Source organism: Ursus maritimus, unplaced genomic scaffold (assembly GCF_017311325.1).
Source record: "Ursus maritimus isolate PB19 unplaced genomic scaffold, ASM1731132v1 scaffold_36, whole genome shotgun sequence".
Classification (NCBI taxonomy): domain Eukaryota; kingdom Metazoa; phylum Chordata; class Mammalia; order Carnivora; family Ursidae; genus Ursus; species Ursus maritimus.
The window spans coordinates 2,350,742-2,373,187 of NW_024426230.1; the positions used below are offsets into that span (position 1 = coordinate 2,350,742).

The window sequence follows — 22,446 nt, forward strand, 5'->3', positions numbered from 1 at the left end:
ATGCCCTTCCCTTCCCCCATCGTCTGCGCCACTGATGTACGATTCCTTAAATCGTAGCCTCGTAGCAGCGCTTGCAGAGCGTTGCCCGGCGGCACGCCGACTTCCAGTAAGAATTCAACCGTCCCTTTTACAGAACAGTAGAGGGCGCCCGCCTTTAAAAAATAAATACAGAGTTTGAACCTATACATCGGTGGTTAACTTGGTTTTCTCAGGATGATGAGACTGTAGGTAATTTTTTGTGCTTTTCTGTGTTTGACATCTTTTTTTTTTTAATCTTGTAGTTTTAAAATAAATAAAAAGTAAGTTTCGCTTTCCGGATTTCTGTTGTGTGCTTACTCCAGCCAGTCCCCTGATGTGATCGACTTACTTGTCTGCTTGTCACCCTTCCTGGAGTCTCTCCTTATTTTCATCACCAAATACAGTGTATATTCTTTAAATGCCGGTTGAATGAATCACCTTCCCTGACAACCTTACAGGGATGTAGTGGAACTACCCTTGTTTCGGACCATCTCCCTTCCTAGAGGTAGTGCCCCCAGGACCCTTCCTTGACTTACCCAAGATGAGTCATCTCAGGTGATCCACAGGGAGTGCTGGACTGAGAACTGGAAGTTCTCTCCGCTTTTAAATTCTTCTCTTCATCCTGGGCTCTGTATTTCTGTGCAGGGTGCCTCTCCTCACCTGTGAGTGAGAAACCCAGACCACAGCCCTTAACTCAGTCCTCCCTCCTCTCCACATCTACTTGTCACCAAGTCTAATCAGTTCTACTTCCTGTGGAACCTTCCAACCCACCCCATTTTCATTCTCACTGCCTCTATCCTATTTCAGGTGATCCTCTCTCTCACCCTCCCCACCTTTCTAATTTCTTTACTACATTGCTTTCATCACAAATCTTGTGAAATGCAAAATTGATCATATCATTCCTAACTGAAAGCTCTCTCTTACTTTCAAAAGAAAGGCCAAACTCTGAAATAAGGCAAAAGGATTTTTAATCTGGCCAGGCTTCTCTTCATCATTTTCCTTGCTTCTTTGCACGTATGCACCTAGATGCCAGACCTCAGCAAACAGGTTTCATTTTCCAAATATACTGTGTTGTCTTACATGTCTGTGTCTTGCATGATTCCTCTGTCCTCCTTGCCTCTTGGACTTGACTCTCACCTTTTGTCGTTCATCTGATAACCACCTCCATGACGCCCATCAGAGTTCTCTTCTTGGGGTCCTCAGTACATCTTTTTATCACCACCACTGTTGCAGAACCTATCATGTAAGGTTGTTACAAGGATTAAATTAGTAACTATACAGCACTTGGAACAGTGCCTGGTTCATAGTAAGTACTACATATGTGTTGTATTTTCAATGCCTACATGTCTGTCACCCCCACTGGGCGGGAGCCTCTTGAAGAAGAGCTGGTTCCTTTCTTGTACACACAGCACCTTGTTCATGTGTTTACAGCTAACACAACCAGCCCCTTCTTTAGTCTTCTTTTTACTGCCTTAGGAGCCCCTTATCTTGCAAGCCTTCTTAAATTCAAAGGTTCAAGAAGACAAGTGGTCAGAGCTCAGAACTTCGGCCATGTAGTCTCATGGCCACTGCTGGCACAAGAAGGGTGTTGTCAGGGAGAACATGGGAAAAATACAGCTGAGAAGAAAAATAGAAGATGGTTGTCCTCAATCCTTACTGTGCACAGGAGTCCACTCCTTAGTGAACTTGTTAAAACACACACTTCTTGGCCTCTGCTCCGGAGATTCTGGTTTGTGAGGTCTATGCTGGTGCCCAGAAATCTGTATTATTAATATCTCAGTTGATTCTAATGTGTCTAGAAACTATTCTTGAAGAACACTGGGGTAAGGGAACAGTTTCAGTCAAACCCAAACCAAATCCTCCAAGTCACCCAAAGGAAAATTTCCACGTAGAATAGAACTATACAAAGGGTATTGACTCTGTGTTTCCGAGCATCACCTTCCCCTGCAGTTTCCTCTCTCTGGTGAAGGACCCCCATCCCTGTGGATGGCACCCAATCGGTGCTGCTCCACGAACCTGAAACCTGGGGGTTCGCCTATTACTGCTCCTCTCCACCCTCCACCCAGCCACACCCATCCCTCTCCAAGTCCTGTGAACTTGATCTCCTAGATATTCCTCCAAGCTTTCCACTTCTGTCTCCAGCACCGCCACTCTGGCCCAAACCACCATCTCCAGCATAAATTACTACAATGGCCTTCCAATCTGTGTCTGCCTCCACTCCAACCCTACTCCAATCTATTCTTGATACTGCGGGCAGAGTCATTTGTTCAAAACACAGTCTGGGCATGTCACCTCCAATTGCTGAAAGCTTTCAAAGGCTTCCCACTGCTCTAGGGCAGACAAAAATCTAATCTGGCCTATGAGGTCCCACAAGGCATGGGTGGCCCTATGCCCCTCAACTCCATCTCCTCCACTCTGCCTTTTGCTCTCTCTGCCTTAGCCACATCATCTTTCTTTGTCTTGTTTACTCTTCCAAACTCCCTTCTACCACAGGATCTTTGCACAGGTTATGCCTTTTGTCTGCAGTGATCTCTGTTCCCTCTCTGCCTAGATATCCTCCAGGGTCACCTATTTAGGGAAAGCTTTCCTAACCATCACCATCAGGCCAGGTCAATGCCTTTACTGTAAACTTCAGAGCTATTTACTCTACTTTTGTTCATGCGGTTGTTCTGTTTCTTTCTCCGACTGCAAGCTCCACAGGGTGAGAACTAGGGTTGTCCTGTGCTCCAGCACTTAGTCCATTGCTTGGCACACATCATTGGGTGCCATATTTGTTATAAGTGGGTGAAGGAATGAGTCCACTGGCCACTGCCATGGCTGGATCCTGCCAGTCAGAGTGTCCTGTAAAATTCTGGTTCACCTGTGGACAAAAATCCCCTTTCCAGGGAGAAGCTTAGAACAGCTGAAGGTAGCCATGATTTTAAAAATTGACTTTATTTAAAATAAAGTTCAACCACTGTAGTCTTATCCATAAATCTGGGAAACATAAGTCACATTTTGTAAAATTTTGTTCTTATATTTGTAATTAACTCCATCTGACTTATTATCAGGAAAATAAAATCTTCCTTTTGATGTTTTTACTTCTTCCAGAATTTTCCAAGCACTCCATCCAAAAAGGCCAGCCTTCCAGCTTCCATGCTTATTTGGGGAGAGCTCTGCTCTCCACAGGGTCTGTCATACTTCTTCCACCCACTCAATGTCCCTTTAGAAAATCAGCCACAGAGGGACGCCTGGGTGGCTCAGTCGGTTAAGTGTCTGTCTTTGGCTCAGGTCATGATCCCAGCGTCCTGGGCTGGGATTGAGCCCTGAGTCGGGCTCTCTGCTCAGTGGGGAGCCTGCTTCTCCCTCTGCCTGCTCTGCCTGCTGCTTCCCCTACTTGTGCACTCTCTCTCCCTGACAAATAAATAAAGGATATCTTTTAAAAAAGAAAATCAGCCACAGAGGTTGGTACCTGAGCTCTCAGGCTTCGACACCCAGGTCCAGACTTTGCTCCCTGGGCCAAAGGGCTGCAGGAGCTTCTAGCATTAGCCACAGGCTTTGCCAAATCAAACCTACTCAGCTGGGGTTCAGGGACCCTCAAGCCTAGGATGGTTCTCCAAGCCTAGGATGGTCCCTTTCCTTGCTGCTAGGCCTCAGTTGAAGCTACCACAGTCCACACTAATGTTCCCAATTTTAAATCTTGGGGCAGAGGGTATTAAAGAGAATACTGGTTCTTTACACTTAGGAAACCCTGGGCTACTGATGCAAAGAGTTCACCTCCTCTCTAGTGATCAACTTTGTATACCAGGTGTCCCAGGAGAAACAAAACAGGTCACCAAGACTCTCAGCCAATGACTGCTTCCTCAGTTCAGGTCACCAACTAAGAGGGCAACTCTAGAGGATTTCCTAAAACCAAGACTAAGAATGCCTTGTTTTTATTTAAAAAAAAGGGGGACGCTGCCTGGGTGGCTCAGTTGGTTGAGTGTTTGACTTTTTTTTTTAAGATTTTTTTATTTATAAGAGAGAGAGAGGGAGAGGGAGAACACAAGTGGGGGAAACAGCAGAGGCAGAAGGAGAAGCAGACTCTGCTGAGCAGGGAGCCCAACAGGGGGCTCCATCCCAGGACCCTGGGATCATGACCTGAATCAAAGGCAGATGCTTAACCTATTGAGCCACCCAGGTGTCCCAAGCATGTGTTTGACTCTTGATTTCGGCTCAGGTCATGATCTCAGGGGCGTGGGATGGAGCCCTGCATCTAGCTTCGGGCTCAGCATGGATTCTGCTTGTCCCTCTTCCTCCCTGCCATTCCCCCCACAAAATTAATTAATTAATCAATCAAATCTTTAAAAAAAAACACTCAGTAATATAAAGGATGATGTCAAGGAAATAACCATATGAATAAATATAAACAGGCATGAAATTGGTTTCCCTGGTATAGTTTTCTGAAGGAGTCTGCACTGATGGTTCTTACTCAGCTCCCCAGGTGCCCATTTCTCTCTCTTTCCTAGAGCTGGTCTAGTCATCCATCATGCCTTCTTCCCGCAAATGCTCCCAAACACAATCCTCCAGTGCTCCCCCTTCCCCCGGCTCCCAGACTCGCCGTCACAATCCAACTTAGTTCATCCTCCATTCAACTGATACTTACCGAGCACCTGCTGCATGTCACCGACTGTGACAGCCCTAAGTGAGAGAGAGGGGGTCTCTGTCCTCCCAGGCCTACATTCTAGCAGAGAGGAACTAGAGGCCTGAGGCCAGAGCACAGCAGCTGTGACACCAGGGATTCTAATGCCCACCTCTGCAGAATTAATGGAGATGCCCCTATCGAGCCCCCAGCTGGGGCTTAACCCGTAGTGGGAGCTCGGTATATATTTGTTTCTTCCCTCCAGCTGTTTGGAGAACAGCATTGCCTTCCTGCTCTTTGTGTTTCTGTTTTTCTTTTCGAGGATTTCAAGCATTTTCGAGCTCTAATAAATACAGGGGACCAGGGTAAGATGAACAAATGTGAAGCAAGTTACAAAGTTGTTAGAAATTTTAAGCTCTCACATTTTCTCCCAGGTGTTCAATTAAAAAAAAAAAAAGATACTGTTTTGTTGCTGCTCCATCTTTCTAGAAACTAATTAACAAAATGTATCAATCACCTTAAATATGCTCAATCCCTTTTCCCCAATAATTCTCATTCTAGGGGGGTTTTCAGGGAAATAAAAAAACAAGCACAAAGATATATGTGCTTGTACAAGGATATTTATGCATGTAAGAGCAGAATATTACTAAGACTTAAATTTTCAGGCAGAAGGGATTAATCAAATAAGTTATGTCATTCTAGGGAACCAAATTTGTTCATTTGTTATTAGAAATGGGAAAAATTTAAAAATAAAATAAAATTAATAAAAACGTAGGGAAACCACTAGAGTTTGCTCCATAAACTCAAGGAACAATTAAAAGTCACATCTTGCAAACCGTTGCCTTTAAATTGTAAGGAGAAAACATCTCTTGCACCATTCGGTGGTAGGCCCTGTTCTGGCTCCTGGGACCGGGATGTGAACAAGACAGAAGGTGTCAGTTCTTCCAGAATTCACATTTCAGAGAAAAGAGACAGAATTTAATAAGCAGAAAAACATCCCAATGTCAAACAATGAGTGCTAGGCAGGTCATGAAATAAAATAGGATGATAGGCTAAAGAGACCAGGGGGCAGGAAAACAAATCAGAAGGAGAGTCAGGGAAGAGCTCCCTGAGGAGGTGGCCGGTGAGCTGAGACCTGAATAACAGGGAGGGGCTGGTCTGCAGAAGGAAAAGCAGGAGCCAGACCCATAGAAGGTTTTGAGCAGAGAACTGACTGGATTAGATTTGCCGGCTGTTCTGGCTGCTGTGTGCAGAACAGATATCTGGAAGGGCAAGAGCGGAAGTGGGGGAAATGATCAGGAGGCTGGGAACAATCCAGATGAGAGCTGAAGGCAGCTGTGGCGCCTGGGAAAGGAAGAGGTGGTGACTCAGTGCAGTCAGATGGGGACGGCTCTGTATGGGAGACAGACCATCAAGATTCGCTGACAGACTGGATGTGGGATGTGAGAGAAGGAAAGAAGCCAAGAATGACTCCAAGCTTTGGGGCCCGTGAAACTTGGAGAGATGGAGTTGCCGTTCGCTGATAGAGGGTCGGCCGCGGGAGGACTGGCTGCAGGAGGTCTGGAGTTCCATCTTGGACACATACCATGTGGGGCGCCTATGAGATATCCAGTAGACATGCTGAGAAAGCAGGAGATAAGCAAGCTTGAAGTCCAAGGAAAACAGAAATAATTTGGGGGCGCAATAGTCCTTACAACCATGAGACTGGCAGGGCTCACTAAAGCAGAGTGCGGCTGGCTGGGGGAGCGCCTGGCTGGGGGAGCGCCTGGGTGGGGGCCTGAGTCACTCCAACACCCTGAGGCTGCATGGGGGCCGCAGGAGGACCAGGAGGATGGCCTGGAAGCCAAGACTACTGTCCAGCGTAAACATGATGTTTTGGGAGAATATTTAATGCTATGGGGAAATGCTCACGCCAGTTACATGGAGGGGTGGGGGTGGGGGTGGGAAAAAACATATGAAACATGACGTTAACAGCTATTTTCTGTACCTGGTGGTGGTTGAGGCTTCTTGTTTCCTTCTTTACAATCTTCTGTATTCTCTCAATTCTCAGCATTGAGTAAGTATTACTTTTGTAAAAATTCTTAGACGAGGACATTTGAAAATAAATATTGGAAAGTGGTTTTTCTGCTCCGAGAGAACTCCAACCTACTTCTACCTCAAACGCGTTTCTACAAAAGGCAGTTTAGATCCTTCTCTCCCACTGTAGGCGCCGTGGAAGGAGGCAGTCGAACCTCACTCCAGGGGGCTTCCAAAGGGTTTTGGTCAGTAGACGCACCCCGGGGTGGGGGTGGGGAGGACACTGGTCAAAACACTCAAGAGCCCTATCTCAAGAGCTGCTGAGCTGGCACCATCGCTGACCTGCCAGCCACCTGCTCAGAACCAGGGGTGCCAGAAATGCCACATGCATCCCTGGGACAGATGGTGAGTCCACACTCCTTGGCCTGGCATGAATTGACAAATAGAACGGTTTCATTAAAAACAGTTCATTAAAAAACAGTTTATTAGCATCTGTGCTGCCCTGTGCAAGTGAAGATTGGCTCCCTCCCCAGATGCCCTGGCCTCCCCACCTGAGCCTCTGGGGAGCAGCTCTGCAGTGGGTCCCTGACTTGAGGCAATGTCCTTGCTCATCTGACTCCAGTCCCATCGCTCCCGGCCAGGGGCTAAGCCCCACCTCGAGATGCCATAGGGATGGTCTCCCCTGAGCCACTGTCGCCTCCAGCATCTGAGAAGAAGCCCCCGCCCCCAGGGGCTGGAGCCACGTCCACCTGGATGACACCGTGCACTTGGGAGAGCTGTGGGCTGTCCAAGCTGGCGATGAGCTGGCGGGGGCCTGGTCTCACAGGCACGAACTTCTGGTGCAGTGTCACTGTCTCGTTGCCGCCAATGTCCCTGTGGGCAGAGACAGGGTCGTGGGGCTTGGGTGGAGTCAGGAGAAAGGACTGACAGGGCAGCCAAGAAGGAAGGAGCAGGAAGTGGGGCCCTTCAGACATTTCTGGGCTCAGCTGGAACCCCCCACACCCACAGCCAGGACAAAGCCTGAGCCCCAAGGTCTCCTGGCCTTTGCCTCTGCATAGCCAGGTCAGTGGCCACCCTCCCAGCTACCTGAGCTGGGAATCTTCCAGTGGTTCCGGGACTCATCCCTCCCTGCTCCCACAAACACCTGGACAGAGACTGCTGCCTTGTCTCCTCCACTCTCCATCACCAGTGCTCCTGCCTTAACCACACCATCCACACCCATCCCATCTGGGGTTTCCAGGACTGAGGAAACTTCAAAACAAGACTTTGGGGGCACCTGCGTGGCTCAGTCAGTTAAGCGTCTGCCTTTGGCTGAGGTCATGATCCCAGGGTCCCGGGATCCAGCCCCAAGTGAGGCTTTCTGTTCAGTGGGGGGTCTGCTTCTCCCTCTCCCTCTGCCCCTCCCCCTGCTTGTGCTCTCTTGCTCTCTCTCTCTCTCTAATAAATAAAATCTTAAAAAGAGAGAGAGAGAGAGAGAGACTGTGGGGCTCAACACAGTATTGCCAAATAATTTGTTTTGCCAAGAAAGACAGTGGAAGAAAATTATCCTGTGCAATGATCATCTTTCCAAACAGGAAGGAGCATTTTAAATACCCCAAACATTGGAAGGATGCTATCTCACAGAAAAACCAAAGTTCTTCTCAAGAACAGACAACTGGCATCTTTAAGGTGACAATTCGGGTGTGCGGATGTGTGACATACATACATGTGTGCGTGTGCACACACATACTAGCGTCTTCATTTTCTCCCTTCTTCATGGATATCTGGAAATTTAGTCCCAGACCATCCCTCTGGGAGTCACAATTTCACCAGCCTTCTAACTGGCCCTCCTTGCCTCCTAGGTCCTATCTTATTTTTCCACTCCAGTCTCTAGTCACTCGGAGGTGAGCTGAACCCTTCAAGGGCTGGGCTTCCTCGGTGCTTATGGGATGGGACTACAGCTCCCTAACCCGACACACAGGATCCCTCTGACTCAGCCCTGCCTGCACGGCCTCATCATCCCCCACCATTCCTCCTGCCCACCAGCCCAGACAGGCAGCTCCTTCCCCTCCCTGAACTCACTGCTTTCATGCTCTGCTCCTGGGCTGGCTCCAGGCCCCGCTCACACCACCCCCTCAGTGAGGGCTCCCTTGAGCACCTCCTGCCCTCAGGGAAATGAGCCTTGTCCTGCTCCGCACTCCCGCAGCAGCCCACAAGTGTGCTTTACACACTGACCATGACTGCATTTCCATCCCACCTGCTCCTGCCTCTTAGCATCTGTCCTTTCCTGCCTCTGCCTGAACCCTGGCCTCTGGCCCCCTAGTCAACCCAAGCCTGCCCTGGGGATGGAGCCCAACTTTGGAGCCCGACTCTTGTGCAGACACCTCAGTCCTCCAAGGGAATGAGCCAACACCCCAACTTTGAAGATGAGCTCTCCTTGGGACAAGACATTTAGCTTGGAGCCTGCTTCCAAAGGGCTTCCCTGGACCACTTTGTACTCTTTCTTCTACCACTGTTAGCTCTGTGGTTTAAGATAAGCTACTAAACTCTGATTCTCACTTTCTGGTCTGTAAAATGGGAGTGAATGCAAAATGAGGGGGTGGGATCAGATGGGCTTGTAGGTGCCCCTAAGCTCCATGAAGGAGGGAAGAAGTGGAAGGTGGGGAGATATTTACGGTCTACCTGTTAAGTTATAGACCTAATTTCTAGACTTCTTATCATAACATATAACTAAACATGAAGTCTATAACTTAACAGGTAGGCCATACTGTGGCTGGTTACAAATTTGCATTTTTAACTTGTGCCACTTTTCCACAGACACGAGCTTCAAGTTGTTTAGGCTCAGACCAGCCTTCAAAACTCTAGGGGCGCCTGCGTGGCTCAGTCTGTTAAGCGTCTGCCTTCCGCTCAGGTCATGATCTCAGTGTCCCGGGATGGAGCCCCGTTTAGGGCTCTCTGTTCAGCAGGAAGCCTGCTTCTCCCTCTTCCACTCTCCCTGCTTGTGCTCTCTCTGTCAAATAAATAAATGGAATATTTAAAAAAAAAACCCTCTACTTAACTCATACTAAAACTGAACTGTACTATCTCAGAACATACCTTTATTTGTATAAAGGTATACAAATAAGCAGGCTCCAAGCTAAATGTTTTGTCCCAAGGAGAGCTCATCTTCGAAGTTGGGGTGTTGGCTCATTCCCTTGGAGGACTGAGGTGTCTGCACAAGAGTCGGGCTCCAAAGTCGGGCTCCATTATTTCCAAGAGAAGCTGCCTTTCCGCTTCCAGCTAGCGACATCAAGATCGCTCCCAGCCCTGGCCTTAGTGTCAGCCGTGACCTTGCCATACCCACCTCTGCGGGTTCAAGTGGAGCACATCAGCTGCTACAGCTGCAATGTGCCTGAAACTGAGCGCAGGTAATGAGACCAACTCTCCGACAAGGACACCAGAAATCAGACATTCAAATGAGCACCGTCCTGCAATTACGTACTTGTTCAACCATGTTGCCAAGGCTTGAAACATTTTTAAAAACTCCTCTCAGATTTTTCTTCAGAGCCACTGAAAACCACAGGCACATCAAGAGCACCCAGTCTCTCCCTGTCCCCCTCCTTGTCCCCTGACCCCCACAGACACCCCATTCCTCCTTGACAGCCAAGCTTCGCTTCTGATGGAAAAGGGCATCCCCACCCATTTGTTCATCTGCCTTCTTAATTAGTCTTAGCTCTAAATGGCCTCAGGCTGTTTCTCCAAAGTCAAATCTGCCCCGGAAGGCCACCCTAAGGACATTCTAGAGACTATGATTCAGGCTGTGGGGGAAATTCCCCAGAAGGGTTTGGAACAGACTTCCAGCCTCCCCTGGTGACTGGTTTGGTGGTGACGACAGCATCTGGAGGAGTAAGTTTGGAATGTTTAGTAAGTGGCCAGTCACCCCGCTGGGTGGCACACCTTAGGCTTAATGGGGTTTCTATCCCACAGCCTTTGATGTGCTAATGACAGCAAAGTAACACCCGTCTTGGAATCTAATATATCTGAACCACCAGCCCAGGGACTTCCCCCTCGGAGTTCTCAATTGTTCTGTAGACCCCAGACTGGGCCTGAAGTAGTGAGCAGCCACAGAATGTTCAAGGAGGACCGGACCTGAGAAATTAGCATCCAACCCTCTCGTTTACTGGAGGCAAGACTGGGGCCTTTGAAGGCAGGGGTAGGGGGAGACTCATACAAGCCCCACAGCTCAAGAGAGGGGCTGGCTCTCCCCATGCTCAGCACAGGGGTTCCCCTCTTTACTTGTAGGCAGGGACAAAAATACAAGGTCTGACGGAGATACCGAGGGGAGTCCAGCTCTGGGGATCCCCCGGAACAGGGGAAACTCTCTCCATCACCTGCAAGTGAGAGATGACTATAGGGTGAGCAACCTGGGAGCCCCAAGCTGCACTCTCTGAGGTGACAGAGACCCATGTGGGGTGAAACGGGAAAATGCACTCCTTTGTGGCATATCACATCACCCAAGGTCAAGGCTGGGGCAAAGATCGGGACAGCAACCATTCAGCTTTGGCCTGTTGGCAAAAGCGGCGGCCACCACCCGGCAGAGCCTGCTGCGTGTCAGGGAAAGGAGTGGCAGGGCGGGCAGGGACCCCCTGCATCCCCCACCGAGTTCCTCCACGGGGCCACCCCTTTCCCTCAGGCACTCTTTGTCAAAAGAGGAAAACACCTGCCCCTGTCCCCAGAAGTCTGATCTTAAAGGTCAGCCTCTGGCCTTCTCTGCTTTCCCTCTGTGCTATTCCGGGGAAGGACTCAGCAGCGTGTGAGCATCTATGTCAGAGAAGACAGCGGAGGCCTAGGGACACAGGCACTCGGTGTCCCCTCACTGGGTACAGAGCCTCGCCTGGCCCAGGGTGAGGCCCAGGGGCGCTGGTGGAGGGCCTGAGGCACAGGGTCTTCGCCTTGGGAACTGTGGCTTGGCCCTCATGACACAAAGGAAGCAAGAGGCTTGAGAGCTGGCATGTCAGGTGCGCCATGGTGGGAAGAGCCCAGCCTGCCCCTTATGGCATGGCTGCCAGCTTCCCTATCGTACAGTGGGAGTGACGGTGGCCACAATCAAGATAAGACGACCAACAGTGGCTTGCATTGGGCCCAGGCCAACACTAAATGCTTTATGCATATCTCACCTAGCTCTCTGAACCACCCTCGGAGCGGGACGGTTGTCATCCCCACTTCCCAGGTGAGAAAACAGGCTTAAAGGAGATAAGTCACCGCTCCAGGGCATGCAGCCAGTGAGTGTTGGAGCTGGGACTTGAACCTAAATCTTAGGATCCCAAAGCTTTGCTTTTAATCATATGATGATCTCGAATGTACCTTAAAGGATTTTTGTGGTCTGCGAATGAGATAATGAGCCTGAAGTGCCCGGTCAGTTCCTGAGCGCTGCGCATGCGTTAGTGATGAGCTGCTAATGATTCCCAAGTTAAGTTTTGGCTCCCTAGGGAGACGGCGGGGAAGGACCAGCCCGGGACTAGGCACATGGCAGGTCTTCTTAAATGCTGCTGGCCCTGAACTGAGTCAGGAGGCATGGCGGGCTGGCTCCAGGCTGCTGGATTGGGTCCTGGCTGACTACTGTCCCGACCAAGACAGGAAGCAGTGTGGGACCCGGGGCAGTCTGGGAGGCAGAAAAGAGCAGCGGCAGGGGAGAGGCCAGACTCACCCCACATTGAGGATCTTGGGTCTCTGCAGCCCGGAGCCCTCCAGCCGGAAGACGACGTTGGTGAGGGTGACAGGCAGGGGATTCTTGAAGACAATCTGTACTTCGCACTCCTGGCCAACCACGGCGGCCCCCAATAACTAGAAGAAGCAGCCCACCTCCACATCAGAGACCCCACCCAGATACAGCAGAACCATACACTCCACCAGAGGGAAAACTCCTTCTGCATCAAAATCTCCCCAAGCCCCACATTTCCACCCTTGAAAGAAATGGGGCTCTGCAAAAGCCAGAGAAGAAACTCCAATCAGGCATAGAAGATCTGATTTTACAGATGAGGAAACTGAGGCACAAGAGACCAAAGTCAGTCTCCAACTTCCTCTTGGAACTGCTCGCCAGGTCAGCCCTCTCCCAGCTTAGTGCCCTCGCCCCTTCCCCTCCGACTTCCCTCGGCCCCTGCGCCTCCCTCCTGCCCAGCAAGCCGCACTCACTGTGAGGGACAGGTCTGGGGTGCGCAGACGGAAGGTATGCTGCTTGGCCAGCACCTGCCCGCTCTCCTTGACGTGGCCCGACACGTTGAGCAGCATGGACCCCTGGTCTACGAGCTGGGGCCGGTATTCCTTGTAAGCCACAGGCATGGACACACGGTCCGCTGGCGAGGAGAGGCAAGGTGTCACCTGGGCCTGCTTACCCAGACATGGCCTCCGGTGGGGGGGGGGGTGTCTCCAGGCCCACAGCTGCGGGGTGCCTGGCCATCCGTGGGGCAGGGCTGGGGAAGGAGCACTTACTGGCCCCTGGCGCCAGCACCACTTCCTTCTTGCTCTCCTTGAAGACAGGCCCCGTGACCCCGGTGTAGAAGGTGACCGAGAGGTACAGGTGCAGCTTCACGGTGCGGGGGCTGCCGCCACGATTGCTCAGCACCACACAGACCTCCAGGTCCTGCCCCATCACCGCGTCCTGGGCCTCCACCTGCACGGCCACGTCCTCTGCCGAGTCGCGGCTGGCGTACACGTTGGGCTTGCTGCCATGTGCGGCTGCTGTCTCCACCGCCTTCCGCTCTGCTTCTGAGCCTGGGGGTCGAGGGGCAGGCGTGAGGTTACAGCTACGGCTGGAGTGGGCAAGTGCTCAGTGGGAACCCCAGGTGTGGCCAGAGCGGACCATGCTGGAGGAATGGTACCTTCTGGGTGTTTATAGATGTGGGTGACATCATCCCGCATGTTGGATCCAACGGCCTTTGTGATGATGAGCGTGCCAATGGCCTTTTCCTCCACATACACGATCTTGAAGCTGCCATCATCCTGTCGTTGCCAGTAAACTTTGTCACTGTTGACCTGTTGGGGGTGTGCGGGGGGCGTGTGAGCCAGGAATGAGCAAGCCTGGGGGTCTGAGGGCGGGCCACACCCCCAGCTGCCTTCCCCTGAGCCCCAGCTGCAGGGAGGGCTGGATCCGAAGGTCAGGAACTTCCTGGCACAGCCCAACTGGGAGACTTTCCAAGCTGAGCCAGATGAAGCCAGAGAGCAGAGAAGAAGCTGGGAGGCTCCTTGCAGTACATTTTGGCATTAATAACAGTAATCCCCTATGCTCATTCACTGACTTTACGACTTATAAAGCAGTTTCATACCCATTATTTCTTTTTTTTTTTTTTTTTTTTTAAAGATTTTATTTATTTATGTGACAGAGAGACAGCCAGCGAGAGAGGGAACACAGCAGGGGGAGTGGGAGAGGAAGAAGCAGGCTCCCAGCGGAGGAGCCTGATGTGGGACTCGATCCCGGATCGCCAGGATCACGCCCTGAGCCGAAGGCAGACGCTTTAACGACTGCGCTACCCAGGCGCCCCTCATACCCATTATTTCTTTTGATCCTGAGTACAGGAAGCACGGCAGCCATTATTATCACCCTTTTACAGTTAAGGAAACCCAGACTCTAGAACAAATGACTTGCCCAAGGTCGCACAGCTAGTCAGTCAGCGGTGGAGTCAGGACCAGAGAACCCAGGCCTGATGCCAGTGCTCTGGTCCCACCAGACTGCCCGAGAAGGCACCTGGAGCACAGCCCTCACCTCGGCAAAAATGAAGGGCGTATCGTACTTCATGTAGACCAGGCCGTTCTTGATGGACTCCACGGAGCAGGGGCCACAGCAGAAGATGCCTAGGGCAGCAGGACAGAGGTGAAAGATCAAAGGAGGCTGAGGGGACCTCTGATCCTGGGGAAAGGCCCACCCATCCAGGCCCAGCACCCACTGCCTCAGGGTCAGCTGCCACCTGGTGCAACCAAGGGAAGCAATACAAAGAAGAGCTTGGTTCCATTTGGCCTCAGTCAACCAGGGCGGGTGCAAATGTGGGACAAGCCTGCCTTGATAACCAAAGCATCGGCACATCCTTCCTCCACTGGCCGAAGCTGGATGTCAGTGTCTGTGACCCCCAGAGTTCAGGACCCCCATCCTTCATCAAGACAAACCCAGAGCCCACGGTGGCTCTGCTTGCTGGCTGGGAAAAGAGCCACCCTTCCAGAAAGATCCAGAATAAACTCTTAGCTCTATTGCCTGCCTATAGCCTGCAGTGCATCCTCTCTGTGGGGAGGTGGGAGGGGAGCTGGTGGGAAATAGAGTCTGTTCTCAGTATGCTCAGGGGAGTTTTCTGGGAGCAGATGGGCTGACAAGGAAGACGCTTGGCAAGAGAGGACACAAAATAGGAAGTGAGGGCCATCCAACAGAAAAGAAACTTAGAAGGGTGCCTGGGCGGCTCAGTCGGTTAAGCGTCTGCCTTCAGCTCAGGTCATGATCTCAGTGTCCTGGAATCGAGCCCCATGTCGGGTTCCCTGCTCAGCAGGGAGTCTGTTTCTCCCTCTCCCTCTGCCGCTCCCCCTGCTTGTGCTTTCTCCTTTCTCTGTCAAATAAATAAAATATTGAAAGAAAGAAAGAAAGAAAGAAAGAAAGAAAGAAAGAAAGAAAGAAGGAAAGGGAAGGAAGGAAAAGAAAAAAAAGAAAAAAAAAGAAAAAAGAAAAGAAAAGAAAAGAAAAGAAAAAGGCAAAGGAAAGACTCTTGGAAAACACCAGCACTATGGTTTCCTTTTACAGATGGGGAAACAGGCCCAGGGAGGCCAAACAGATGTCAGGGTCTGACAAGACAATCAGATCAGAGAACGGAAGGAGCAGATATTCAGTAAGTAGCTGCTATGTTCCAGGCAAGCTACTAATCTCTCTAACGTATGATGATCTCCTTTAATTCCCCCAACAACTCTACCTGGTATATACTATCCCCATATTACAGACAGCACCAAAGCGCGAAGGCACAAGCAACTTGCCCAAGATGACATATCTGAGAAGTGATCAAGCTGGACTCAAGCCTGGGTCTGGCTCGGAACCCCTGCAGGCCACACACCCCACCACTTCCCAGAGTGGGGACAGGAACTCCACTCTCCCAGGGTCCCGGGCCAGGCTGTTTCTGCATGGCGGGCATCACTGGGCTGCACCAGCCAGGGAGCACCGTTGGTAGAGATGATTGAGAGGGAGGGGTCTGGCCAGAGAGGAGGAATGTAGGCTAGACAAGCGCCATCTGACCTGGGGTGGGGAAGGGAGAGCTGGGGAAGAAGGCAGCAGGAGGGGCAGGCCCGCTGCCCGGTGCCGGAATGTTAAGGTGGGAAGGGAGGGCTGTTTGAGAACAGAGTGTACCGCCGGTGCAGTTTTGGCAGAAACGTGTATGCTGGGGAAAAGACAATTAGTAGGTGATGACATCAGCGATGGTCTCTGAGGGGTGGGTTAGGGGGGCTATTTTCTTCTGCGAACCTATCTGAACCCTGGTTTTATTCTGTACCATATATACAACTCAAAATGAGCAATGGAACAGACAAGAGGGGAGCTTGGTGAAAGTGAGAATGTGTGAAGGGAGGGAGCCAGGGACGGGAGAGGTTCTGCTGCTGACCTACTGCTCTGTGCCCTAGAGAAAGTCACTCCACCTCCCTGGGCCATCATTGCCATGTGTCCCACAAGGGCTTCTGGTGGTCTCCAACCCAGCTGATCTTCAGCATCACCAGGGGAACTTTCAAACTTTCAAAAACATAGATTCTTAGCATCAATCTATCCCTGGGATGTCTGACGTGCCAGGTCTGGGGTAGGACCTAGACATTGACTCAAAACAAAACAAAAATGTCCTGAGGGAGAACAGAGACCTTTTACTATTTTGTGTTATTCAATTCTCTACTTCCCCCACTTCCAGGCATGTACTACTTATTATAATGACCTTTTTAACTTTAAATATATATATATATAAATAAAAGGGCCCTTCAATTAATTATCTCCATGACGTGTGAGTAAAAAAGCAAATGAGAAGAGTGGGTGCGCTAGGGAGGGAAACCGCTCACTGAACTCTCTTGACAAGAATCTTTTGATTTTTGAGCCATCTGAATATATAAATCATAATAAATCATAAACAAAGAAAATCTAGGCAAACAGGTAGTTACGCAAAAAGGTGACAATCGACTAAAGGCCGGGCAGTGATTCTGTTGGTAAGCCCGTTTAAAGAAACATGGGGGCTAAAGGGCCTGGCTCTATGGCCCGGACCGGCCCTGACAGTCAGGGTTTGTTACCCAGGTTGGGAGATGGGGATGGGGCCAAGGCGGGGGGGACACAGGAGCCAGGCAGGGCCCTGCCTCACCACTGCTGGTCTCCTGGGGCGTGGCGTCCACCACCTGCCACCCATCGAACCCCGAGGGCAGATCTGGCCTCTTCATCCAGCAGTCGTTCCACACGTGGAAGTTCCTGGATGGACACAGAGGGAGGGCTGGGTCTGAGCAGCCTGCTCAGGGTCTCCCCGATGTCCCCTGGATGTCCAGGTCTCGGTCACCATCCCTCGGCCAGGATGGGCAGCCCAGGCCTAGCCCCAGCCTCACCAAACAGAATCATGGTTCAGGTGCTCCAGGGGCTTCATATTCTCATCAAAGTAGATGTCCATGGTGAGGGATGTGTCTGTGTCGTGTGCTGAGTTGAAGTTGGTGACAGTGCGGGTAGCCAGGCCCAGGCAACGCAGCACTGTGGAGGAGTCAGGGTTAGGGCTCAGGGCCCGGACAGCAACGGGGTGGTGAGCAAGTGAGAGGGACAAGGGCCACTGGGGTTGCCAGGCTTGGTCAGGGGTCAGGAGGCCTTGGGGCCAGGGAGCGCTGGGGGTCAGAGGAAGCCAGGCCACTGGCCTGACCTTGTCCCTGCCTGGCCCTTCTCCCTCCTCTCCCCTAGGCCTCCCTAGGTAGTTAACACTAATTAATGATAATTAAGGCCAGCCTACCATCCACCCCCCACCTGTCCCTGCACCAGAGCCACCGCTGGGTGGGGCTCTGGTTTCCTTCCCTCTTTCTTGTAGAGCCCAGGCGGCTGCCGCCCCAATCCCGCCACTACCGGTGGTGGTCACGCCGGCGAAGACCCAGCACTGGCCGTAGGGGACGGAGTAGCCAGTGCGCAGGTAGCTGAGTAGGATCTCCACGCTGCCCACCCACGCGGAAGGGTTGGTGCCTCGAGAGTAATCACCGGACCAGTTTCCGATCAGGACCCCGTTGTCGTCCAAGGAGTTCACCTGCCCAGGACAGGATGGTGTGGGGTGGAGTGGAGGGAGAGGCCCAGGACCTCCCATGTGGTCCCCAGCCCTGCCCCGGCCCCCACCCCTTACCCCTAAATGTCTCAGGATCTAGCCAGCAGCCTGAGACCTGCCCACCCCTCCCCAAAACACCAGTCGTCATTCCTCCCCCCCCCCATCTGACACAGTAATGTGAATGTTGGGTGTGCCAAGCTTTGGGTTTGGCCCTACATTCCACGAGAGCTGGGACTGAAGCCAGGAAGGGTGGGGTGGGGCCAGGCCAGGATGAAAGAGAGGGAGTGAGACCCCTCCCACAATACCCTTTGCAAGGGCAGGATAGGGCTGAGTTCCTGGAGAAATCAGAAAGGGCAGGAGCAGGGGACAGGGAAGGCAGGAGGCAGACACATAATAGCACTGAGAGACAGAAGGGTGCTCACCATGGCAGAGATGACCCGGGAGACACTGACAGGGTCCCCACGGCCTCCATATGGCATGCCCCGCCGGTCCAGGATGTATAGGCAGGCATCGAGCACCCCATGATCAAACTGGAGGGAGGGAGGGAGAGGTGACCCCTAGGCCAGCACCCACTCCCTCATCCCACGCCACCTGTCTCTTGCTCCCCCAAGCGCACATGGCCCCGGCCAGCCGTACCTGCCCATAGTTCCAGGTCCGCTCGCCAATCTGGGCTTCAGTCCCGTAGTAAATTCTCCCAGACTCATTGAGCACGTACTCCTGTCGCCAATCCTCATGGTCCACGTACACGATGTCCTCTGTGTCCCCAAAACACACATGCCTGGTCCCCTCTAGCCCCCTCCTTGGGCCCCACCTGCCCCTGGGCCAATTCTGCAGGACTACTGTCCACAGAGGAGGAGTGGGGACACCGCCAACCTGACAGCACATCTCCCGGGAAGGATGGAGGGAGCATGACAGAGATGGTGGAAGGAAGGTGGCTGTAACCAGGGCCCTTCACCAGCTGAGGAAAGGCTGCGTGACCTTGGGCTGTCACCTTAGGTTGCCTCACCTGGACAATAGCAGGCTGGCTTCTCCTAGGGCCAGGCACCTTGGCACCTAGCCTAGGATTCTAGGAAGGGAAGCTCTGACCGGCCCTCCTTCCTGTCCACACATTGCTCCTGACTCCAGCAGGCTCACCTGGGCACCAAGGATTGAAGAGGATGTAGATCTCGTTGTGGGGGTCAAAGGGCAACTGGAACTCTCCAGCCTCGGAGCGTGTGCGGACGGTGAACTGAAACTTGCCGATGATGGCGTTGGGGGACGTGTGGACCCGGAGGTTCAGATTCTGCCCGCTGGCCTTGGTCACCTGGGCTTTCCAGCCTCCACTGCCCCCCTTGCCCACTGGGATGATCACGTGGGTGCCCTTCCCCACCTCGGGGTTGTTTCCTGGAGCAGGGGAAGCAGCAATTAGCTAGTGAGGCCTCTGAGGGGAGATGGAGCCTTGGACTTCTTCCAGCCCCACCCAGAATGTGTATGAGCCAGTGTGTGTGTGTCCTGAGTTGGGCCATCACCTTAGTCTGTGACAGTCTCTGAGAGCAGCTCTGTCCCCACCCGATGCTTGCCCGCATGCCAGGGCACAGCCCCAGTCCAACATCCCAAACCTGTTCCCTTGACACTGAACTCAGAGCTGGGTGGAAGAGACAAGGCCACCATCACCCTCTGCCTGCCTGACTGTCCCAGTGCCTGGGCTGGAGGAGCAGAGATGCCCTGGCTGGGTCCAGATACCCCGAACCCATGTGAAAGGGCAGCCCAGATCCTGAAGGCTAACCCTGCCTACTCCGTGGGGCTGCAGCTTCCAGAGCCTAGAGCATCCCTGGTGGCAGTGGTGGGGGTACCCGGGAAATTAGAGGCTGGGGTGGGCAAGGCTAGGCTCTAATCAAAGGGTATGAGGAGTCGCCCGCCCCCGGCAGCAGCATAATCACCAGCCTGGGCAGTCCACGGCCACCAAGCAACGCGGTGAGGGAGGCACCTGCCCTGGGCCACGGGGACGGAGAAACAGAGAGATAGAGTTGGACAGAGAGAAGAGAGAGAGAGCCAGCCACACCCTGGCGAAGGACAACAGACCCAGAAAGAAAGGCACAGAGAGGCCACCACGATGAAGAAGCTGAAGCAAGCACCGAAGAGAAAGTATTTTGAGACAGATGGTCCTGGAGGAGAGAGTAAGCTTAGGAAACTGGGACACCTAGACCCTCCCTGAAACACACTCCTGTGCGTGCACCCGCCTTATGTGGCAGTGGTGAGGACGGGGGTGAGAGAGGGGCTTAAAGATGTCCCTCTGACACTAATAGCAGAGCTGGGAGGCTCTGCTAGCCAGCACCCCCACCCCCCAACTCGGTGGCTTTCGCCCTGCCACTGCAGGCCTCACTGACCGATAACCAGCTCCAGGGCGACATGATCAGAGGACTCATAGGGCCGAGAGAAGTGGAGGACCATGTGGAAAGGCTGTCCACGGCGTATAATCAGCTCATCGTATTCAAACTCATCTGTGTGGTGCTCTCGGCGATTCTGGTCTGACCGTGCACTCAGCAGATCCACACCGGTCACCACCAGCATGCCCTCTGCAAGCCATTGTTCTGGGTCAGCGGAGCCCTCTGGGAAGCCCAGGCCCCCATCGTTAGCCTCCCAGGCCCCCAGGGACATCAGGATGAGTCTCAGGCCCCATTAAGGCCTTTGAGCTCGCAGATCAGGTGGACCGGAGGGCCTCACCTCGGACGGTGCCGTCTCCAGCTGCATTCACACCGCCGGTCCGGGAGCCAGGCCGGCGGGAATCTGAGCCCCGCGAGTCCGGTCTTCGACTTCCAGACCTGGACCCTCGACCCCTGGAGCCTCCGTCTCCATGGGGCTCAGATCCCCAGTCACCATCTGTCCCATTTCGGCAGGAGCAGCAGGCACAGCAGCGAGCCCAGAAGGAGCGGCCTCCTCGACGGGACCGTGTGTCCGGCTCTGGCTCTGGCTCTGGAGAAGGTGTGGTGGGGGGCTGCCAAGGGTTCCCGCCCCAGCGGCCCACGTCTGAACGAGGACCGTCCGTCATGCCTGTGGGGAAGAGGCAGGGAGGCTCCGATCACCCACTCAGACCTCCTGTACTTAGCACAGCCCAGCCAGCACACACACCAGCCCTGCATCTGGAGAACTCAGCCCATTCAGCTGACTGAGATGATCTGATCTTGCCCCAGAGACTCCCCCAGACCCAACCAGGGACCCTCCCCAAAGACTCCTCTCAGATTCACCTAGAGAAACTACCCACATTGCACAGAAGTCTCCCTTTTACCCCCAGTGACATCCACCAAACCAGATGCCCCATTGAGAAACCTGCCCTCAAGAACCCATCCCAGAAAGGAATGGATACTTGTCACAGCCTCAGGAGCCAGCACACAGACCATTCCTGGGACTCCCTCCACCTGCCAGTTACTAGGTTTAGAGGTCCAGGAGCTGCCTGCCTCTAGGACCCATTCTTAGCAGAGATCCCCTGCCCCCATCCCTTAGCAGAAGCTCCTTGCAGAAGACAGGCAGATGATATGCAGGACTTGGGGTTCTTGGCATTCCCCACGTTGGGTCAAACACCCACATGAGCTGTGGGAGTGGTGGGGTGCTGCAGGTGCGGGAGCCTGTGGTCTCAGGGGCGCAGAGCCTCTGCATCAGGGCAGCCTGACCCGGGCTGGCAGGCTCGGGCTGGCCCGTGCCCCACCTTGCTGGGGCCCGACGTGGGTCCCCAGGCTCAGCACCGAAGTCCCCAACAGAGCCTCACCTGGCAGCGGCGTTGGTGACAGCAGCGCTGAGTCCGGCAGCCAGGCTGGGACAGGTCCGGACTGCTGGGACGGGGCGAGCGCAAGGTGTGGGGCGGGCGGGTATGTGGTTTATGAGGGGGGAGGGCGGGGCCAAGCTTCCGAGAAAGGGAAGCCTGATTGCTCCAACCCCCCCCCCCACGGAGGCCCAGCCTCTGGGGGCTGTCTCTGGAAGTAGGGGCAGAGAATGAGACCCAGCCTCGTCCCCTTTCCCCTTTCGAGGAACTGTGGGAACGAGATGACACAGGGTGGGGCCGGGGTCTGTCAGGACTCAAAGCTGAGGTGAAAGTGGAAGGCCTTGGTGAGACTGCCCCCACTGAGGGGCCCCACTCTAGGCTGACCCCTGCCAGTCTGGTGCAGAAGAGGCCCCCCTCTCCTAGGTGTGAAACCCTGAGGGCAATGGGGCAGGGTACCCCTTCCACGCAGGCCCCTATGCAGGGGACCCTGTTCCCAAGCTCAGGTGGCCTGCGTCTGCTCTCACAGGCCCCCCGCTGCCAGGCTCTGGTGTGGCCCAGGCCAGGCTCACCCTTGTGAAACTGGCCCATGGGCCTGGTCTTGGTCCTGCCCAGGGAGGTCCTGGGATCCTAAGCTGCAGACTGGTGACATCAGCAGCCAGGCCCTCAGACTGGCTCCACCAGCCACCCCCTGACCTGCCGGCTCTACCAGATCCTCTGATCCCCCCCACCCATCTGTCCTTCCTTCTTCCTCCAGCTGCTTCACAACCCCTGGCATGAGTGAGCTGCCCCCAGCTTCCTGTGTCTCTACAGGTTTGAGATTGGGTTGGGGCGGGGGGGGGGGG

General features: G+C 53.4%; 1 protein-coding gene across 1 annotated transcript; it reads right to left on the reverse strand.

Moving 5' to 3' along the window:
- Positions 1-7,094: 7,094 nt before the first annotated feature.
- On the reverse strand, positions 7,095-21,710 carry TGM1 (transglutaminase 1). Its single transcript, XM_040620780.1, has 15 exons — positions 21,611-21,710; positions 20,572-20,898; positions 20,235-20,423; positions 19,003-19,251; positions 18,505-18,623; positions 18,291-18,398; positions 17,679-17,853; positions 17,180-17,318; positions 16,945-17,048; positions 14,352-14,440; positions 13,471-13,624; positions 13,082-13,363; positions 12,785-12,945; positions 12,300-12,436; positions 7,095-7,507 (listed from the first exon to the last, which is right to left on the reverse strand). Exons 2-15 carry the CDS (start codon positions 20,894-20,896, stop codon positions 7,279-7,281), a joined length of 2,460 nt encoding a protein of 819 aa, XP_040476714.1. The 5' UTR covers positions 20,897-20,898; positions 21,611-21,710; the 3' UTR covers positions 7,095-7,278.
- Positions 21,711-22,446: the final 736 nt, after the last annotated feature.